The 19,657-nt window shown below is 51.3% G+C and overlaps 11 protein-coding genes across 11 annotated transcripts; 4 read left to right on the forward strand and 7 right to left on the reverse strand.

Annotated features, from left to right (window-relative positions):
* Window positions 1-383: 383 nt before the first annotated feature.
* VTN00DRAFT_261 (uncharacterized protein) lies at window positions 384-1,469 on the reverse strand (the record flags this gene model as incomplete). Its single annotated transcript, XM_069428841.1, has 1 exon — window positions 384-1,469. One exon carries the CDS (start codon window positions 1,467-1,469, stop codon window positions 384-386), a length of 1,086 nt encoding a protein of 361 aa, XP_069290969.1.
* A 107-nt stretch (window positions 1,470-1,576) lies between these two features.
* VTN00DRAFT_262 (uncharacterized protein) lies at window positions 1,577-2,328 on the forward strand (the record flags this gene model as incomplete). The annotated part of the gene is made up of 5 exons (XM_069428852.1): window positions 1,577-1,610; window positions 1,665-1,702; window positions 1,933-2,067; window positions 2,189-2,250; window positions 2,313-2,328. 5 exons carry the CDS (start codon window positions 1,577-1,579, stop codon window positions 2,326-2,328), a joined length of 285 nt encoding a protein of 94 aa, XP_069290970.1.
* Window positions 2,329-2,339: 11 nt separating this feature from the next.
* Window positions 2,340-3,055, reverse strand: VTN00DRAFT_263 (uncharacterized protein; the record flags this gene model as incomplete). Its single annotated transcript, XM_069428863.1, has 3 exons — window positions 2,340-2,528; window positions 2,577-2,645; window positions 2,966-3,055. 3 exons carry the CDS (start codon window positions 3,053-3,055, stop codon window positions 2,340-2,342), a joined length of 348 nt encoding a protein of 115 aa, XP_069290971.1.
* Window positions 3,056-4,494: 1,439 nt separating this feature from the next.
* On the forward strand, window positions 4,495-5,193 carry VTN00DRAFT_264 (uncharacterized protein; the record flags this gene model as incomplete). The annotated part of the gene is made up of 3 exons (XM_069428874.1): window positions 4,495-4,524; window positions 4,923-5,058; window positions 5,123-5,193. 3 exons carry the CDS (start codon window positions 4,495-4,497, stop codon window positions 5,191-5,193), a joined length of 237 nt encoding a protein of 78 aa, XP_069290972.1.
* A 1,221-nt stretch (window positions 5,194-6,414) lies between these two features.
* VTN00DRAFT_265 (uncharacterized protein) lies at window positions 6,415-8,471 on the reverse strand (the record flags this gene model as incomplete). Its single annotated transcript, XM_069428885.1, has 3 exons — window positions 6,415-7,082; window positions 7,142-8,092; window positions 8,249-8,471. The coding sequence occupies 3 exons, from the start codon at window positions 8,469-8,471 to the stop codon at window positions 6,415-6,417; spliced, it is 1,842 nt and encodes a 613-aa protein (XP_069290973.1).
* A 159-nt stretch (window positions 8,472-8,630) lies between these two features.
* Window positions 8,631-9,740, forward strand: VTN00DRAFT_266 (uncharacterized protein; the record flags this gene model as incomplete). The annotated part of the gene is made up of 3 exons (XM_069428896.1): window positions 8,631-8,650; window positions 8,712-9,186; window positions 9,252-9,740. The coding sequence occupies 3 exons, from the start codon at window positions 8,631-8,633 to the stop codon at window positions 9,738-9,740; spliced, it is 984 nt and encodes a 327-aa protein (XP_069290974.1).
* Window positions 9,741-10,060: 320 nt separating this feature from the next.
* Window positions 10,061-11,417, reverse strand: VTN00DRAFT_267 (uncharacterized protein; the record flags this gene model as incomplete). Its single annotated transcript, XM_069428907.1, has 3 exons — window positions 10,061-10,336; window positions 10,397-10,871; window positions 10,972-11,417. The coding sequence occupies 3 exons, from the start codon at window positions 11,415-11,417 to the stop codon at window positions 10,061-10,063; spliced, it is 1,197 nt and encodes a 398-aa protein (XP_069290975.1).
* Window positions 11,418-11,853: 436 nt separating this feature from the next.
* Window positions 11,854-13,095, reverse strand: VTN00DRAFT_268 (uncharacterized protein; the record flags this gene model as incomplete). Its single annotated transcript, XM_069428918.1, has 1 exon — window positions 11,854-13,095. One exon carries the CDS (start codon window positions 13,093-13,095, stop codon window positions 11,854-11,856), a length of 1,242 nt encoding a protein of 413 aa, XP_069290976.1.
* A 1,071-nt stretch (window positions 13,096-14,166) lies between these two features.
* On the reverse strand, window positions 14,167-15,276 carry VTN00DRAFT_269 (uncharacterized protein; the record flags this gene model as incomplete). The annotated part of the gene is made up of 2 exons (XM_069428929.1): window positions 14,167-15,072; window positions 15,196-15,276. The coding sequence occupies 2 exons, from the start codon at window positions 15,274-15,276 to the stop codon at window positions 14,167-14,169; spliced, it is 987 nt and encodes a 328-aa protein (XP_069290977.1).
* Window positions 15,277-15,354: 78 nt separating this feature from the next.
* On the reverse strand, window positions 15,355-15,693 carry VTN00DRAFT_270 (uncharacterized protein; the record flags this gene model as incomplete). The annotated part of the gene is made up of 1 exon (XM_069428941.1): window positions 15,355-15,693. One exon carries the CDS (start codon window positions 15,691-15,693, stop codon window positions 15,355-15,357), a length of 339 nt encoding a protein of 112 aa, XP_069290978.1.
* Window positions 15,694-16,815: 1,122 nt separating this feature from the next.
* VTN00DRAFT_271 (uncharacterized protein) lies at window positions 16,816-18,538 on the forward strand (the record flags this gene model as incomplete). Its single annotated transcript, XM_069428952.1, has 4 exons — window positions 16,816-16,985; window positions 17,197-17,315; window positions 17,374-17,429; window positions 17,525-18,538. 4 exons carry the CDS (start codon window positions 16,816-16,818, stop codon window positions 18,536-18,538), a joined length of 1,359 nt encoding a protein of 452 aa, XP_069290979.1.
* Between the last annotated feature and the right edge of the window lie 1,119 nt (window positions 18,539-19,657).

Below are 19,657 nucleotides of genomic sequence, written 5' to 3' on the forward strand. Positions count from 1 at the left end.
GCGAAAATCTACGCTCCCTTTCACTTTCACGGAAGGCGGTGAACACCGCCCATGCTTCCCAAGGTCCTCGTTTTCACGCAAGGTACCACCAAACCAGGGACTATATAAAGACTGTCTCTTGTCTTTGTGCGTCATTTGAATCTGTCATTTTAGTGCGGGGTTTGGTGCTGGTTGTCCTGTCTGTTCCAGCTTTGTTGCTATGTTTTGAATGTGACATGCTCAAGGCATTGCACCTCTTAAGTATGTCTACTAACACCATATCTACCTACTACTATTATCCTATCTCTTCTCAACCTGCATCTCTATGAATATCAGATAGGTTCTCTGTTGATGAGACCCAGGGTGCTTGATATGGCACTCTCTCAGGTTTCCTTCGGTGAGTATCAAGCAGGTCGAGAGCAGAACTCTGCTCTGCAGGACTCTTTCCCCTCCCACATTTGCAATCCAGTTTCCAACATGCGGATAAGCGTCTTATCTGACGCGTCCTCGGCAAAGCTCACTCTACCAGTTGCCCATTCCAGCCACTCTTCTGCTCTGGCGCCGCTCTTCGCCCGCAATAACCCAACACTTACGTCGATCACATCAGGCCTTTCTTTGCAATGCCAAAACACTGTCGCTCCACAGCGGTTGCAAAACTCCCTGTATACTGCTAGTGAACTCTCGTATCGCTGCAATGTGCTAATGTCGAAGGATAGTGGCGAGTGATCTGGTTTGAATATGTTAGATTTGGGGATGAAGGCCCAACTCTGGACCGGAAAGCCACTGGCCAGCCGGCAAGAAGCGCAGGCGCAAGCACCAGCGAGATATTTGGTGTTTTCTGCTTGGAGCCACCACTTCACATCTTCTGGATTATCTGAAGATGCTGAATGGTAGGGAACAAGTAGGTCCGGCCATGGGGACAACGCGTTGCTCGACAAAGCGTTTGGACGGGTTACAAAGAATTGGATTCCTCCGCAATGACATCGAGCATGCAGCTGGTTGTCCTTTTCCGAATCGATAGCGGGGTTCAAGGGTGCCAGCTGTCTCTGTGGGGATACCTGATGACTGAACTGACCAGTCTCCACCCAGCATGCCGCCACAGCGGCTTTTGTGCCTGGAAGAAATGAGCTGAGACCGCCGTCACGAGTGTCATCGATTCCCCAATGCTGAACAGATTCAGTCTGAAACGCTTCTGCTGTTAACAACCCGGATGCGACCAGATATTTGTTTTGCGGCTTCAGACGGACAAAGACGTGGGCACCGCACTTTCCACAAAACCAGCGACTGATGTGATCTGACTGCTGATACTCAATGAGACTGTCGAAAGTTTTCGGGGAGGACTGCAGGATGAGATATGCTGAGAAAAGCATGCCGGTTGTCAATCGACAACTGACACAGTGGCATAAGGGGAGCGGTGAAGGGCTTTCCACGGGCTGCAGGGAAACCTCTTGGGCCGTACAGCCACACAGGCATGAGATGTAGTTGGTCATTCTTGGCCGATGATGGTACAGATCGATTTCCTTTTTCTTAGTGAGTTCCTTGGATGTGGATGAGGGAAATTCGCGTTGTTTTGCCACTTTTGAAGAAGTACGCAAAAATGCCGCGTGCGAGACTCCAGCATCGTATTCCGGGTACGACAACACTGAGTCTAAGATCTTGGTGCTTACGTAGGCACAGATGGGCAGTATTCGCAGCCGATTTGGATAGGACACTTACAGAAATGGTACGGAGAAGCATTAGCTAGCACCCTGGAATAAACAGCAAGGTTCGTTGTCGGTCATCTACGGAGTACGTAGGTAGGTTCTTGATGATAGACACTGAAGTGGGGTTGTGAGTCTACTTGCAGGAAGCTGCTTCGGCTAGTCCCGCGTTCAGTTTCAACCAAGGTTCACTTCACTTGCAATGACTCGGCGGTCGCCTGCCGAAAAGTATCGAGGAAGTACCTACTTATAGGACTCCTCCGCCCGCCAGTACCTTCTCTCTCTCCTCACCACGAAGCATCATCCAGACCACGAAGACCAGCTCTACAACTTTCTCATCCTTAAACCAAAACCCCAAACACTAACTACTACAAAACATTCATCATGGGTATGTCCTTTGCAGTGTTTTGCCCACCGAGTGGGCAACGCGGGGTATCGCTCGGAGTGTCGGGCCTGTTTCCTCGCAGTCGCTACTCTTACAGCAAGCTAACTAGTACGGTCGTATGTAGCTCCTGACTGCTCCTGCAGCTGCGGCTCTTCCTGCCAGTGCCCTTCTGGCCAGTGCAACTGCGTAAGTGACCTTACCTATCTTGAGCCTCCCAGCTGGATCTCTTGAGCTTACTGTGTATATAGAAATAAACGACCCTAGCATGGCTCACGTCACTCCAAGCCCTTGTGCGCGAATCGGCAGTCAGATGATGCAACCGACAAGATGTCTAAAGACATATCTGCGGAGTGACTGAGCGAGCGCGAAGATATCGTGGTGTCTAATGAGCCACGACGTGCTACGATTTCAACGATCGCCTTGATGATTGAGTTTCCGGAAGTTATCGGGGTCTTTGTTTTCTTCTTTTCACCCCCCTTTCGCCTTGGTCAATAGCAAAGCACTCATTCGACGATCTGGAATCCTCGATTGCTCAGGCTTTTGGCCCGCGTTTGGGGTTTTATGAACAGGCATAGCTTATTCTAGGAATGTGAAGATACCTCTGTCTTACTGTCCAGAGTTCCACAGTCAACGTAGATTATGGCCACGGCTCTGCTTAATCGTACCAGCCTGTCTGAGATCCATGAATAGTCGTACCCGTACCCGTACTCCGTAATCTACTGCTTAGCCGTAGTCTGTACCTCGTAACCACACCCTCTCACAGATCCGGCATTACTTATCAGCGATGCAAAAAGCGCTATCTTTCCCACCACCGTCCCCAAGACAAAGAAAGATCTAAGCTTCCGATACGCCATGCGCCAGCGCAGGACTTCACTGTCATTTACGTAATAGATATCTGCACGTAATTATCCGGTGGAGTCTCATGCTTTTTGTGGGTGATCGACGAGCCGAACCGGGAGCCACAGAGCACGCAGACCCATGCATCCATCATGCCAAAGGTGGAAAAGTATGTAACTCCGTATAGTGACCTATCGGTATCCTTTTTTTCTTGTTTCTTTTTCACGACTATGGGGCCCTTTTTTTCGAGAGATCTAGGCTACGGAGAATAACGGCACGGCGGCACGCAACCGAGTGCACGGGCGCCCCAGTGTGGAGAATAGTAAATTCTTCTTTGACGCCTGATGTTCATTAAATTTTTTTTTTCTTCGTTCCTTTTATCGTTGGGCATGTCGTGTGACGGGTCCTTTTTGGTCATTTTTTGCCGCGCCTTTTTTTGCGGGCTGAATCCGAATCGCTCGGAAATTGAAGGATGTTCCTGTACAACTTGTCACTCGTACCATACATAGTAGTACCTCTTAATATACGGGATTCAACTGACAGCAGTGTCTCTCCAGTGCGGATGGTCTGCGATATCATCTGTCTTGAGATGCAGGAGACGATGCGACCAGTCAGAATCATCTGACAGGGGGAACACTATGTACTTACTACTGCGTACCTATGCACTCCACATAATCAAACAACAACTGTCCTCTTCTGATCGGACATCATCATCAGACGAGGCTTTTCCGCGTGGACCGATGGAAATGATAATACTGCAACACCTAGGCTCCAGCGAATCGATACAGAGATCGATTATTTCAGGGCGACAAGCGCGGGTAGATCAGGAAGAAGCACGGACGCCTCTGAAGGAATATTGCCCCTCGTGTGTCTCAGCGTAGACGTAATCCTGGTTGCGGGGTCGCTGCTAAAAGAGATTAACTGTGAAGAGCTTGAAGGCATCTCATTGGGAAATAAATGGTGCTAAGGTCCTTTTTCTATGCTAAACTTGAAGGGGACATCCCACATCAAACGTCCATTGCGTACCAGAATGGACAAGCCTTGAATTCTGTTCCTGAGACAGGGCTACAGGTCTCCATATAGTGGAACATACACCTCACATGGCCACCGGCGCTTCCTGGAGGTCTGAGCATGTTTAGATGGTCGATCTTCGACGAAGATAGCCAGTACAATGCGAGGCAGTGGTGGATCTTACTTCCGAACGGCGGCGCTGGATGGGCTTTTCTTTTCTTTTCTTTTTGCCCAGGGCTAACTAAGATGTTAGACAGGTTACAGGTAGCAAAAGGACCGAGGCTGCGGTGTCTCGCGATATGGATATGCTCCGCCGGTGGATTCACAATGAGTCTAACCGTGTTACATATCCCACGGCATCGCGCCTGATGCTATCCAACCATCTCTTGCGCCGCCCTTTCTTGGCCCCGAGGGTAACGCGTTTATCTGTCAGCAACCTGAAGGCTTTGTCGAACCCATCCGTCGGTGTACAAAGTCTATCGACACAGCAGAAGCTGCACTGCTGCGGAAGGGAAGAGATGGAGGGGTAGGATAGGCTGGCATGAAATCGTATCTAGTCCCGCCAAGAAACCAAGAGCACCCATGATGCCCATCGTCATGCACAGCAGTGCAGTAAGTTGCAGCTTCGTTAACGGCCTCTTTTCACGTTCTGTCGAGATAGGCACTTGATGGAAACACCGGGAACGTGGCCGTCCTTTGCTCGCCTGGTCACAATATGCAAGATAGCCCTCCACTTTTTCTCCCCACATGGTACGCGCGCGTGAGGCGTTCCAATAATGAAGACTTTTACCAGTAGTCGTAGTTCTCCACACGGTGTAGGATAGGCAGAAATGCAACAGCGGGGCATCGAATCTATCCGAAGGGTCTGTTCACATTGCCAAGCTGACGATGATGATTACGATGATCCACGGGGGGGGGGGAAGGGAGAGCCGCGTGAGGTATAAAGATGACCTCGACACTCAGTCGAGGGAGCTTTTTCTTCTCTTCATCAACGCATCCCTTACTCGAAGAACCCACTTCCACACCTCGAACAAAACAACTTTCAAAAGGGTTCTATCTCTTCCAAAACAAACCACCAAAATGTCTCCCTGCAACTGCAACTGCTGCTCCGGCTCCTGCGACTCCTGCTCCTGCTCCAGCTGCAGCGTAAGTTGATACTCTACTGGACGTCTTCCAGGGAGATATTTTGACTAACAAAATATGATAATAGCATTAAACTGCTTGCTCGGAGTTGAAACCAAAATCTCCTCCCTCCGTCAATCCTACGACAATACTATATAACCCGGGTGTCGAACCTCAACCATGAGCGGACGATACATCTGATCCCCTTTCCCCCGTTCCTAGGGGAAGAATCCGACACGGCGTTTCTACAGCGGAAGATTCATCATAAAGGGGAAAAGAGGACACCGGAGTTTTTGACGGCCATGTAGTTGTTGGAACATCCTGTTACTGCTACGGCAAGATACAGGGCAGGAGGTTTTGAGGGGCTTTTCTTCTTGATATCTTAGATGCCAGAGATACCACCAATTCAGACTTCAGATTTAATGCCGAATTCTCAAAATTCCCATCATTTTCGAATTTCGGAAGGTATTTGCCCCCGCAGTCTCAAGTAGAAAGAGTAGCAGTGTTGATGGCAGCTACCAACAAGGCATGTGTACTTGGTTTGGAAGTTAAAATGTATAAAGCGGCCCGAACCGCCGACTCAGATCTAGATCTACAAGCGGACAACCTCAGAAAGCCAACTGCGGGTGCCGCAAGATTAATGATAACCCTCGGTATTAGAAGATAGATAGAAATGCCGAACATATGATAAAAAACAAAATATATCGCATTCATCCGGAATGGAATGATCCGACATAGTAGTCCAGCACTCCAAACCTAAATGCCTAGTACGTTTGCTAACTCTCACTACAGTAGCTTGCCATATCTTTCGGCACCCCCTCCCCTCCTCCCACCCTGTCCAAGCCACCTATCTTCTGCTCTTGCTATATTTTGATCCGGGCTGGCTTTGTCTAGGGTCTGTGACCTATCATGGTGTCTGGGCACCCTCCAATAGCTTCAAAATCACATGGGTATAAAATAGCAATCCACCAAACCGTTAGGAAGCGGGGGAGGTATTACGAAAGATATAGCAAGCCACTGTACAGCGAACTTGTTGTAATTGACATCCTATGAACCAGGCTTTGAAATACTGCATAGATAGCTTGTCGACTTACCTAAGTAAAAATAGCTGCTGTCCGGAAGCTCTGTGTTGTGGGGAGCCTATGTGGTATATACTATGCGGTATGTATTATTTAAAGCTTGATAGGAAGCACCAGTGGTACACAATGAAGATATGATTCGTGAAGTGTGAAGAAGAGCTCGTGCATATATATCGATTCATCGTTTCGAGTAAAAAGACGCTTGGATAGCCCGCAAAACAGACAAAGAACAGAACAACGCTCTACCGACTTTCTTTCTATACGTAGAGACCAATCAATCGATCAAAGCACAAAAAGTCAATCACAGCTCATCCTTCCGCTCTTTTGTGCCGCTCCCATTGTCATTACCATTGCCATTTCCGGCATCGCAGACTGCCGGAGTTGTGACGAGCATCGAGTAAACGCACTTCTCATCCTCCATGACCTTGAGGATCTCATTCTCCTCTCCACACTCCAGGACGACGGTTGTCGACCGCGCCGGACCGTTCCAGCACGTCTGGCCGTTCGCGTACTCGAGAGCGGTCTTCTCCACGGGGACGATCTGCCCGAAGCTGTCGACCTCCTCGACGTTAACGGTGGAGATGCGGACAAAGTTGCCCATGTAGATCGACGCGCCTCCCTTCTTCGGGATTTGCTTCGTCCGCTCCAGGAAGCAGTGTTCGTAGGTGTACTCGCCTGAGTCCTTGCTGATACAGACGCCCTTGAGCGGGCGGAAGATGGAGCCAGGACCATAGTCTTTCTCGAGGTCGGCCTTGTGGTCCTTAAGGGAGTTGCGGGTGGAGGTGAGTGATGACTGGGCCGAGGTGAGGGCGTTACGGGCCTCGACCACGGCTTTGGATTCGGAACCAGAGGTGCCCTGCTCTGGCTTCGGGAGGATACCATTGGTAGTGAGGAACTTCTTAAAGGAGGTGAGCTTGTCCTCAAGGAAGTCAACCAGTGATGGGGGCAGATAGGCAGCGAGTTTGTAGACTGCAACATAGGCAGTTAGTGCATGAGACTCTTTTCACACCTGAGAAATTGGCACTCACCAAAGTCTATCTCGGTCTCTCCATCCTCCTCGTTCTCCCATTTCTCCCAGTCGATGCCGGTAGATTCGCTGTCAGGCTTGGCAATTTCGTCCAAGTCACGCTCCTGCGCAGCATTCACAGCATCTCCCGCCGTGCCCCTAGCAGCGTATTCCTCCCAGCTGCGCACAGCGCGCTTGACACCCTCATCGTTGAAATTCGGGTTGTATTCGACCTTAAACTTGGCCAAGATTTCCTCGAGCTCCTTCACCCGGGCCCGGCTCTCGTCCCTCTGGGCCCGAACATCCAGCAGGGCGTTACGAAGTTCCTCAACCCGGCCCTTTGCCAGTCCAGCCAGCACGTTCACCTTACCCTCCTTCTTCGGTGCCTTGACGGCCTTGCTCGCTTCCTCCTTCTGAATCCTTTCCAGATCAAGTTCGAGGTCGTGGATCTTCAGCTCCTGCGCCTTGACCTCGGTCTCCAGGTCGGTGATCCGGTCTTCGATCTCCTTCTGCAGCCGCCCTGCCTCCGCAAGAAGCTCTTTCTTCTTTTTCAGCGCCGTGGTAAGGGACTTCTGTCTCTTCTCCTCCTGCTTCCGCCACTCCTTGCCGATCTCCTTGCACTTGTCCTCGCACTTGGTGCCCCCGACATGCGCCCACTCGTCGCTGCCGTCGCAGCACAGGTCGTAGTCGCAGATGCCGTCGTTGACGCGCTGGAATGGAACGTATGAAGGTCTGTGGCCCTTGTTTTTGCAGTAGAACCCGGGCAGTGCGGGCGTGAGATCGACGTCATTCGCGGGGTGATCAGATGGGGTCTTTGGAGAGAGACGGGAGAGATGAGAGCATGCTGATGTTCCTGGTTCGTCGCTACCATCCGGGCAGTCGCAGTAGTCGTCATTCACTGCGGAGAAGGGGATCTGGACAGCTGGGTGGGAGATGCAGCTGAACGTGGTTGTGTCCCTATAAAACTTGGCAACTAAGTGAGAATGAGGAACAGTCAGCAATCGTATCACTATTTGTCATCATTAATAAGCTAGAATTTGAAATGACAATTTCAAATCTCAAAAAGACAAGATTCCCACGACCCATAGCTGTTGTTGATAATGAAGTATGTAGATCTGTTAGTACTTACACTCAGGCCCAACGCCCCTGGGCCGTGACGAGCCATCATCCGCTGCTGCTGCTACTCTGGTAGCTGAGCAAGCAGCTATGCCCAATAAAACGAGCAAATTTCCTGACTGCTTCATGATTGCAGCATTGAGCTCCGTCAATGCAAACCCCGTTGCGGAGAGTGACCTCCAACTGGACAGCTGTTGATATAGCTCCCGCCCGAGGCTAAAGCTGGCTAGCAACATCTAGTTACCTATGCAGAAACGTGGAGGTGCTTAGTCAGCCTGTCTCAGCTCCGAGCCCGCAAGTCTATCTCCGCTCGTGGACGGGCGTGTGGCAAGCCGACGACACTGCTACTATTACTACTGTACTCCGCCGCCCGGTATACTAAATAGCTGTACAAAATGGGTAATGACGGTGGCAGGTAAGACTCGTTACCGTTATTTTTTATATCCAGACCTCGAAGCTGACAACAACTTCCACAGTATCCCAACGCGCCGGGAACTCGTCCGAGAAGCCGCGCGCAATCCGTCTACCTCGCAGATCAAAGAAGCCCAGCGCGAACAGCAGGAGCACTTCTGGACCACCTGCCCGCTGTCGCACAAACCTCTCACACGGCCCATAGTTTCAGACTCCGTCGGAAACCTATATAACAAAGATGCGATCCTGAAATTCCTGCTTCCGGGCGAGGAGGCGGAGGGAATCAGCTCGAAGGCGGACTGCGAGGCGATCCTGTGCGGAAGGGTGAAGGGACTGCGGGATGTGGTGGAGCTGAAGTTCGAGGTTGACACCGAGCGCGGTGGGCCGACGAGCGATATGAAGGGCAGACGTGAGGGATGGATCTGTCCCATTACGGCGAAGCAGTTGGGACCGAGCGTCAAGTCCGTTTATCTGGTGCCCTGTGGGCATGTTTTCTCGGAGGAGGCGATCCGGGAGATGAAAGGTGATCAGTGCTTGCAGGTGAGTTAATACATTCCTCTCTGCATATAAACCGTACCATTGCTAACTAGGCTCTCTTCTGGCAGTGCAACGAGCCCTACACCGAAGACAATGTCATCCCAATCCTCCCCACCAAAGAAGCCGACAAGCAACGGCTCATTGCCAGAAGCCAGAAGCTGGCGGAGCAGGGACTCACGCACTCCCTCAAGAAGGCACCCGGCTCCAAGAAGCGCAAGAAGCACGCTAATGGAGAATCCTCCGAAGTAGCAGCGGAAGGCTCTTCCGCTCAAGCTACGACTACAATGTCGAGCTCGGCCACGCAGCCGGCTGCTGCGAACAGAAGCGGCACATCTACCCCCACGCCTTCCGGATCTAGTGGTATCAAGAACGCCGCGACAGCGATGTTGACGGCGCGGGTCCTCGAGGAAGAGAACGAGAAGAAGAGGAGACGGAAGATGATGGGTCCGAATGAGAACCTGGAGAGTCTGTTCACGAAGAGTGGAAGCAAGGAACCGACGAAAGATGGGGATTTTATGAGCAGAGGGTACTCGATTCCTGCGGGGGCCCGGAGATGATTTACTTTCTTCTTCTAATGTCTTATTATTGTGGTTGTCCGTACTATCTTTGGCGTTCTGGCGTTTTATCTGGGAAAAATGGGCTGTGGTTTCTAGTACTGTAGATCTTTTAACAAATTTGGAATCTTTTGATGTAAATCGAACTACTCGTGACCATACATGTATATAACAAATCGCAATGGGTAAATAGATGTAAAAGCTGGATTCCTATTTCGTATTGTACATACACAAAAGTACTTCATCTTCAAGACGTTCTCTAGAAAGAGACATGACCGTGACATAGTTCTAGTAATAGCACACTAGAAACAAAGCCTTTCTATTTAGTTAATGAGACCTCTGGCACGGAGCTCGGCCTCAATAACCTTCTTACGTCCCAGTTCCTCGTCAGTGTGGGATGGTTTCCGCTTGGTCAGGTAGACCTGGACATTGGGCAGGCTCTTGAGAGCCTGGTTGGAAGCCAGCTGTGGTGCGAGCTTCTTCGGTGGCGGGTTGACGGCCTTGTTGAGATAGTCAACGGCCTGCTTAACATTCCTGATCGAGTGGATGGCAGGGTCGGTGAAGTAGTGGCCGGTCAGCTGCGAGAGCCTCTTGAGGAACTATAGGTCGAAGTTAGCCATACTGCCATCATCAGACACCATCAAGGTCAAAGGACATACAGCGAACTTAGTTGCGGGGTCATTCAATGAGATGGACAGGAAACCGTCGTCTCGGGGGTCACGGTATCCGAAGAAAGGCAACTCGTTGGCAGGCTTTGCGGAACCATTGGCGTTCTCCAGAGCCTCTTCTTCATCAACAGCCTCCATCTCCTCAGCCGTCTCCTCAACGGCAGGGGACTCTTCAGCAGAGGCCGCCGGCTCAGCCGGCTTTCCAATCTGCTCGAATACGAAGAAGAGGGCCTCCTTGGTCTCCTTGTTCGGGAAGACCAAAGCACTGTCCAGCTTGCCCTTGTCCTCTCCCGGCTGGATCCTGCACTTCCAGATCATCTTGAACACCGTTTTGTCATGTTCTAGAACTTGGCAGACGTCCGTCAATGGCTTGTTCAGTGCCTGCATCAGGCACAACTCGACAGCTGTCTGGTGGGCGGCAAGGTGCAGGTGCCCCTTCTCGGTCAACTTGCGCCTCGACATAAAGCTGTAGCACAAGCAAATATCAGCAATCGATAATGATAATAATATAGCATTAATTGCTGAAGCAAGAAGCCAACTCGCGAAACCAAATCCACTCAACTCACCCATTGTATTCGTCCGCTTCCGTAGGCGGGAAATCATGCCACCGCCCAAGATGACCGACCTGTTCAAGCTCATCCCACGTCTCCGCAGGCTTATAGTCACCGGCGGGTGAGATCTCCTCCTCCACCGCCGCCTCTTCAGCTGCGGGTTCAGGTGCCGACTCCTCAATTTCGCCCTTCGCTTCCCTCCGCTTGCGCAGCGACTTCTCGATCACACCTTCTCCTCCATACGGATCCTTCAAACCGGGAGGATTGTCGGTTCCCCAGATCTTGCGGCGCACTTTTTCGGTGAACGGGGTGTTGCCGGACGAAGCATTGCGACGAAACTGAAGAGAGGATGATGACCGCGGCAAAAATTCCTGCCTGCAGGTCGAGCAGACGTACAGGGATTTCGAGACCTGGAGAGAGGAAGCCTCCAATGGGCTGAGCAGCCGCGCCGGTGGACGCATGGTTGCGGCGTTGGCTCTCACTGCTGAAGGCGCTGCAGACTTTCGAAAGTTTTGATGCGCGGGTGCATCGAACGTTGGCACTGCTTCTCCGCCGAAGATGGTCTAACGGAAATGGGGAGCCCTGGGCGTGGTAATCACGTGACCACACTCCCGTATACAAAGTACAGCCATCTAGGTCGAGTATACTTAATTGCTACTCCTTACCTGTTAAAGAATTTGGAGTCAAAATCCAGAGTTTGAAGGAAAATCTAGGGTATACAATTGGCCAGTGGCGCATGTCCAGATGCGTGCGTGTATGTACAGAAAAATCGACGCATTCACATGGATGTCATCCATTTCCTCGTATATTCCACATCGAAGCAGAAGTTTTCCAAGCTCAAGCTCCTAATGCCGAGAGAGCATCAATTGTGCCGCCGCTTGTGTTCGTTTCTTCACCTTACTCCCGAACAAACATGCCTGCCATACCCATTCCAGTTCCGATACACATGCTCACAACACCGACGTCCTGTCCCGTCCTCTCCATCTCGGGCAGCAGAGTTGCCAGCTGTCTTGCACCCGTAGCACCCAGAGGGTGTCCCAGCGCGATGGCACCACCCTTCGGGTTGACCTTAGCCTCATCAATACCGAGTTTCCGGACACAGTAGAGCGCCTGGGAAGCGAATGCTTCGTTGATCTCCCAGATGCCGACGTCGTTGATGTTCATGCCAACGAGGTCAAGCAGCTTGGGGATCGCAAAAGCAGGTCCGACACCCATCTCATCGGGGGCACAGCCAGCGACAGAGCTCGCAATCCAGCGGGCCTTGATGGAGCCGGACAGGCCGAGTTCAGTGGCGGTGGAGCGGCGCATCAACAGCGTAGCCGCAGCGCCGTCGCTGACCTGCGAGCTGTTTCCTGCAGTGCTGGATCCCGTCTCCGAGAAAGCAGGCTTCAGCGCCGCCATCTTCTCCGGGGACACGTTGGGCCGGACACCGTCATCCTTGGTCACAGTGATCTCCTTGGCAGGAGCATCAGGTTGCTCCGGATCTAAGGTCTTGGTCGTAACAGGCACGATCTCCGCATCGAACAGGCCCGCCGCCTGTGCGGCGGCAGCCTTCTTATGAGAGTTGGCAGCGAAGGCATCCTGGTCCGCCCTCGTGATACCATATCGGCTGGCCACGTTCTCAGAAGTAATTCCCATGGGCATGATGCAGTCCCTGGCATCCTTAGACTGAGACTCCTTCAGCTCCGGCCACAACACAGTGGGGATTGCGCGCGAGCCATAATTCCGGGTCATCGACTCCATACCTCCACCAACTCCGACATTGATCGCACCGGCACGGATGCTGTGAGCAATTCCCGTGATGGCAGCCAGTCCAGAAGAGCACTGCCTGTTCACCGTGTGGAAGGGGACCGAATGAGGGAAACCAGCATGGATTTGGGCCATTCGGCCAGCTTTGGCGCCACCCAGTTCCTGCAGGACGGATCCGATGGCAACATCTTCAATCAGGGCCGGGTCGAGGTTCGGATTCGCTGCGAGAGTGGCCCGCAGGACACAGGCGAGAAGCTCTTCCGGGTATGCATCCTTGAAGCCGCCCTTCTTGGCTCGTGTAATGGGCGTACGAAGGGAAGAAAGGATCACAATGTCTGAGGGAGACTTCTGAAGGACCTGGCGGAGGCCCTTGGGAATTGGGGAGGCCATGTTAAGAAATATAGGCGGACTATGTCAAAAATCAATATCAGAGCTCGTTGACCGCTTTTCCTTCTGAAGAAGAGATTCTGGACAAGCTGCTGTGCAATGTTCCTAAATAGATTGACGAGGACGAGCTCAACGAGGGGCTCGTAAAGAGTAGTTCAGGTCGTCAGTAGAAGGAAACAACGAGCACCAACTTTCACCAGGTATAAAAAGCACTCGACACCCGATTGACAAAAAGACAAGGCTAAGAATCAAAGAAGAACTAAAGACATTAGAAACGATTAGCGATCAGTCCCGGACCGGGAATCTACATGTAAAATGGAGAGCTCTCCCCACCGGCAAAGGGTATCGGGTAAGAGCTCAACCGAGAAGACACATGCCGGACTCCGGAGAAGCGATTAATTGCTGATGTGGGGTACGCCAAGAAAATCATTCAAATAGCAAGAATGGAGCAGCGTAAGTAGCAATACGAATATCTCATCAGGAAGAAAAAAACCGTCCTGGACAAAAGACGTGTTCAGCAACTCTCCCCCTTCTCTCCGCCGTTTGCACCGTCTCAGCGGAGGAGTTTTCGGCTAAGGGAACCGACTTTAAATCGTCTCGGATAGTTAGTTAACTTAGTTAACTAGTTAGGATACGGGTGCTTAGTCATCTATTTCGGATCCGGCCTTCGGGACGGACAAGACTTCTGGGGACGTCAGAAGTTGGATATATTTGTTTCATTATTGTTTCAATTCATCAATTGAATCTACTAATGTGATAGACCAACCTGATGAATGGAAAAAATCCATGCTAAGGTCGTGCAAAACTCGTCGCTTCAGATTCCCGGCGCTACAGTCGACACCTGCGAGTGCCTTTCTCGTGTCCTCAACCTGCGAGGAAAAGAAATTAAAGATCGGGAAACATCTCATCTAGTCACAAAAAAGAAATCTGGAATCGTTTACATAACGATCGTAACAAGCTAAAAACCGAGAATCCCGAATCCCTGAAAAGACAAAGGCCACCCACGCAAAGGTATGAGCATGGAAGAACAAATAATGTACACACCGGATTATCAAGAAATCGACAGTATACAGATCACGAACGGATAATGTGACTGTAATGTCCAGGAACCTTGCGCCGGCACTTGTCACAGTCGGCACGGTAGCCCATTGAGAAGCTTATCTTCTTGCTTCCAGAGCTCTGGTTTGTGCTGGCAGCGGATTTGCTAAAGTTACCAGCTGCGGACGAAGCACAAGGTCGAAAGGTAGCGGCAGTGGACGCTTCCATTGTGTTTACCATTTTCCAGTTCTGTGCACAGTCGTCTGTGGTCGGTTCCGATATATTAGGCCATGCCCCAGTCTGTCCACTGCGGGAATCAGCTGAAGGTGGTGATACCGGTAGAGACAAGGTCTGGCTTTGAAAGTTATTATTTTGCTCAACTAGAGCGTCCTCATCCTCGCTGATTGGGCTTGGTAGACGTCGTCGACGCCACCAATCCTTCTCTCCGTTCTTCTGGACGTCCCCGCTCTCAGGAACGGAAGGATGGGCGGGCAGTGTGTGATCGTCCTCCATCATCGCCTCGGGATGCATGTTCACGGTAAAGTGGCCATAGATTGGAGTTGCCGTGCGCCCTCCGCTGATGTTCAGTGACTGGTTGATAAGATGGTGCGGAATGGGCGACGGCTGTAGACTCCCATTGCTCTTTGCACTGACGGGCCATGGTGAGAGGTTATCGCCGTTGACCAAAGGGTGGGGTTCGGGCATGTCAACGTCCATAGCAGTGTCCACTGTGAGTGCGGGGGGTCTACAGCCCTGAGCTGACCTCCTATTCCGAGCAGCCGGGGGGGTGCTTTGGGACATGGCGTCTTCATCATCCTCATCAGACGACTCGACCGGTGTCAGAGCAGGTGGGATGGAACGAGGAAGGAATGGAGAGTCTTCGAAGAATAAGGTGGCATGCTTAGAGCTGGGCGAGAAGCGAAGCGGTAAAGGACGCGGTTTCTATTTTGAATTATCAGCACAATCCTCTAGAGAAGATCCCAGAGTTCGTTCATATCCAGCCCACTTAACGCCGCTGGTTAGAACAGGGGAGATGAAGTGAAAGGGACGAAACCCTCGACGTACCTTCCTCTCATGTAACGAGTGCTCCTCGAGGTCATCGACCCGATCATCGTCTCTGCGACGCTTGGCGGGAAAGCTAAACATAATCTCTCTCTTGTAGCCGGGAATGTTTTGATTGACGGTAAAGATAGAAGCACGAGGCAGCCCAGGAATTGACTATGTTTAGAGAGAAAGCAGCTCGGGCAAGATTTTGTTCAATGCGCGGCTGGAAAAGGAGAAGACGAAAGATAGAGCAGGCGAAGAGGGAGGAGAAGCGGGACAAGGACAAGCGCCGCTGTTGGAAGCCGCCCAGAAGAGTAACCGCGGACTGTTAGCCAGCTGTTTCAGAGCGCATATCAACGTCAGAGAGAGTCGCACCAGCCCCGAGGGTTCGCGCGGGAGTCGGGGGTTCGGGGGCTGGCTAGCCGCTGCTGGACGGTCTGTGGCTAGGATCCGCTGTCCGCCCTGCGGGCGCCCCACGTCAAGGTTACTCACCATGTGGAGGCCTAGCGCACCGGCCATTGGCTGCAAGACGGCCCTGGCTGGATCTGGCAGCCGCTGCCTGAGGACATGTCAAGATGCGCTCTTAGTGGTCGATCTCATGATGATGGCTGAAGCCAGGCAGGCTGAGGCAGCATGGTTGGAAATGACAGCCAACTCATAGGACATAAATGTGTTGATGCCTCGCTTAAGCGATGCCTCGAGTGGTCTCCCCCGTCGCTTTCTTGTTGTTGCCTTTGGCTTGCCATTGTCGCAATAGGGGGAATTGTCGCGAAGAAAAAAAAATATGCATAATCTTTCTCTACAAAGCAACTCCGCCAATCCCGACGTCAATTATCAAAATTGATAAAAAGTGATGGAACCTAGAAGCATGCTTTCGGTTTGCGGGTCTCCCAGTTACGCATTACTCGTGATGCCCAGATCGTCAATGATTGGCCAGAAAAGGAACGAGGCCTAGATATCGGATGACTTCAGTGTTCAATCGAGCTGATCATGGGCTGGTTTTCGAGACCGTTCCAGCTCTGCCACAAACGACTCAGCTGCCGTCCGGACCTTCGCTGGTCGACTCCTTTTGACAGTAACATGTTATCCGTTCGAATACTCGAGACCTTGATAACAAGTCGCAACTTGCAAAGAGCGGTTACGACATCTGCTACCTCAGTCATGATGGATCTACATATGTATGGTAGAATCTCGATGGACGAGCAGGCCAGCTGTCGTCGACGTTGACTCACCAGTTCTCCACTGCTGTCCACGAGAACGCGAGATCATTTGGATTATGGAGGATATTTGCATATGCACCAACTAGAATGCACACGCAGCACAAAAGTACGGGGAGATGTCATCATCCTTATGGGACCAGTTAAACCATATAGCGTGCGAGCTGAAAGCCTGGACTCCGTCAATTGATTTAGCGAGCACCTTGCGTCGATCTGCTGTGCGTGCATTCATTCAAGTGGCAGACAAGGCCACCAATTGAAGCTGTGGACTGCCTGAAAGAGATATCTGTTCAGTACTGCAAGGGACTTATCATAGGTTATGGACGCAGCGACGCTGCTGTTTATGAGCTGTGATGCATCATTTCTTTTTATTGCCGTTGAAGATCAGAGCTGGCGATAGCCGCGGAGCCCTTATCTAAGCCTGATGTGTTCACCGCCTGCGGGGATGTGGTCATCCTCGCCCCTCCTATTCGCCGGCGGTGACATCCAGGTGGGCAAGCCTTTTTGTGCGTTGCTCCGAGAAAATTCCCAGCTGTCACCCAAGCAGACAAAGAAAAGGGCTGTCTCTCCGAGTCTCCAGCTGTTCAGTGCAAGGTATGTACCGTGTCTTCTGGAGCTGTTCCCACCGGCCTGTCCCACTTGGGCTTTTAATCTCCTGCTCCTCCGTTGGCCCATCTTTGTCAATCCCCGGTTACCGTTTTAATTCTTCCCCTGTGTACACTCTGTCAAGCAGCACTGTGTTTACTCGTGTTTCCCTGTTACGTGCCTTTTCACTTAGTATAAAGTCTCGGGCTTATTCTTCCAGTTTGATCCGTTCAGTTCCGCGTCTGAGTTACTCTCGTTCGGTTTATAGTAAGACTACGCGCGCGAGTTACACCATGCCCCTCGTCAAAGCCACCGCTGAGGTCAATGAGGACACTAGAGGTATGTATGCCCTTTGTTTAGCCATGAAATCTCCTTTCTGACTGAATGATGTGCCCAGTCCTTGGATACGACCCATTGCTCTCTCCTCAGTTCGTTCAGTCCGAGATCCCCGCGGTGAGTCATACCAGCTTCAACCCCTCTTTGCCGGGCGAAAGAAATTTTTAAGATGGAGACATAGAAAGACAGCGTACTGACAATGGAGTTATCAGCCCGAAAGTGCCATTGAGACTGTCCAGTCTGGTCGTAAGCAGGCTATTGAGATCATCGAGCAGCGGGATGACCGTCTGCTTGTCGTCTGTGGACCATGCTCGATCCATGACCCCGAAACCGCCCTCGAGTACGCTCGTCGGCTAAAGGACCTCTCTGACAAGCTTTCCAAAGACCTCTGCATTATCATGCGTGCCTACCTGGAGAAGCCGCGTACCACTGTGGGATGGAAGGGTCTGATCAACGACCCAGACATTGATGAGTCCTACAACATCAACAAGGGTCTGCGCATTTCCCGTAAGCTCTACGCCGATCTGACCGGCATGGGCATGCCCATCGCCAGCGAAATGCTCGACACCATTTCTCCCCAGTACCTGGCGGATCTCATCTCGTTGGGAGCCATCGGTGCTCGCACCACTGAGTCCCAGCTGCACCGTGAACTTGCCTCGGGCCTCAGTTTCCCCATTGGATACAAGAACGGCACTGACGGCAACCTGACGGTTGCCATTGACGCCATCGGAGCTGCCGCCCACCCTCACCACTTCCTGGGTGTCACCAAGCAGGGTCTGGCCGCCATCACCAAGACCGCTGGCAACGAGCACGGATTTGTGATCCTGCGTGGCGGCAACAAAGGCACCAACTACGACCGTGAAAGCATCAAGGCCGCTCGTGAGGCCCTGCGCAGCAAGAAGCAGCGCGAGATTCTCATGGTTGACTGCTCCCACGGCAACTCCAAGAAGAACCACAACAACCAGCCGCTCGTCGCCAAGGACATCGCTGACCAGCTGCGCGATGGTGAGGACGCCATCGTTGGTGTCATGATCGAGTCCAACATCAACGAGGGCAACCAGAAGGTCCCTCCAGAGGGTCCATCGGGTCTGCTCAAGGGTGTTAGCATCACGGACGCTTGCATCAACTGGGAGACGACTGTCGAAGTTCTGGAGAACCTTGCTGACGCCGTCCGCGCTAGACGGGCGGCCAAGGCAGCCAAGTCTAACGGAGTTAACGGCCACTAAATCCCTGACTTCTAAGAGCCGAGAGAATGTGTTGGTTCATATCTAGGTGCTTTCATGACAGGTGACTGTAGATGCTATGGGATCATGATCTTTCCTTTTTTTTTCTGTTTCTGCAACAGCCGCGGTGCATTTTATGTAACCTCACTATTTTTTTTTCTTTGGCTCTTTCAGGATATCTCTCCTGATCTGTCCGGTTTCCGGCTTTATCTTGGGCAGCAAGAAATGTTGCATTCTGTTCGATTAGAATAAAAAAAGCAGTAGGAGAGAGATATACACCAGAATTATGGGAAACAAAAGTAACGGGGCAAAGAGGGAAAAAAAGAAAGCGGGCACATGAACACAGTGGCGTTTGTTTTAGTTTAAGAATTTCATTTATTAAAAAGAAAAGTTCGGTATAGAAAGATGGAAGCTTACATTCTTTCCTTCTCCAGCTAATGGATAATACATACCTAGTACAGAATGGAGAGAAGTTGAGAACAGTTGAGACGGTCCATTAAGGGATGGAGAGGGGAATCGCCATCCATCAATAAGGAGGTACCTGGGCGAAACTCGCATGAAAATGGCAACGGGGAAAGTAGGTCCGGGTTAGTAGTAGTATAGTACTGTACGCTCCGATGGAACAGCACCCTTCGGTAGCAGATAATAATTTCTGTAGATGGATGGTATACTGTCTTGGACTTGGCTTTCGGATACGGATTCCACATTATTACCGCCCAGAGCAGACAATTTGATGCGAAGCTACGGAGTAGATGAAGCAAATATGACTACGGATTCGGTTTTGAGGGATGGGAGAATAAAGAATCCCAATCCGTCAGTAAAAAAATATCGGATTCACTACTATAAAAGATGGGACCAGATAAATCCCTTCGCGGATGCTTTTTTCTTTGTTTAGTCAGTCCATTGTCGCATTCTTACCAATCTGGTAGTAATGCAATTCAACTTGAAGATCGATCTTCTGCCATGGATACCCTGTATACATCTGCAGATCGCTCATATACGCCTAAGATAGGTAAGTTCAGAATCAACAGATCCCAGACCAAAGATCCGATAATTCCAGACAAGTCATTTTTGGATTAACCGTTCCTATCCTATCATGGGGGAAGCTCAGCTTAGCTCCAC

The sequence above is a fragment of the Thermoascus crustaceus genome (assembly GCF_041956765.1).
Source record: "Thermoascus crustaceus strain CBS 181.67 unplaced genomic scaffold VTN00scaffold_1, whole genome shotgun sequence".
NCBI classification, from domain to species: Eukaryota; Fungi; Ascomycota; class Eurotiomycetes; order Eurotiales; family Thermoascaceae; genus Thermoascus; species Thermoascus crustaceus.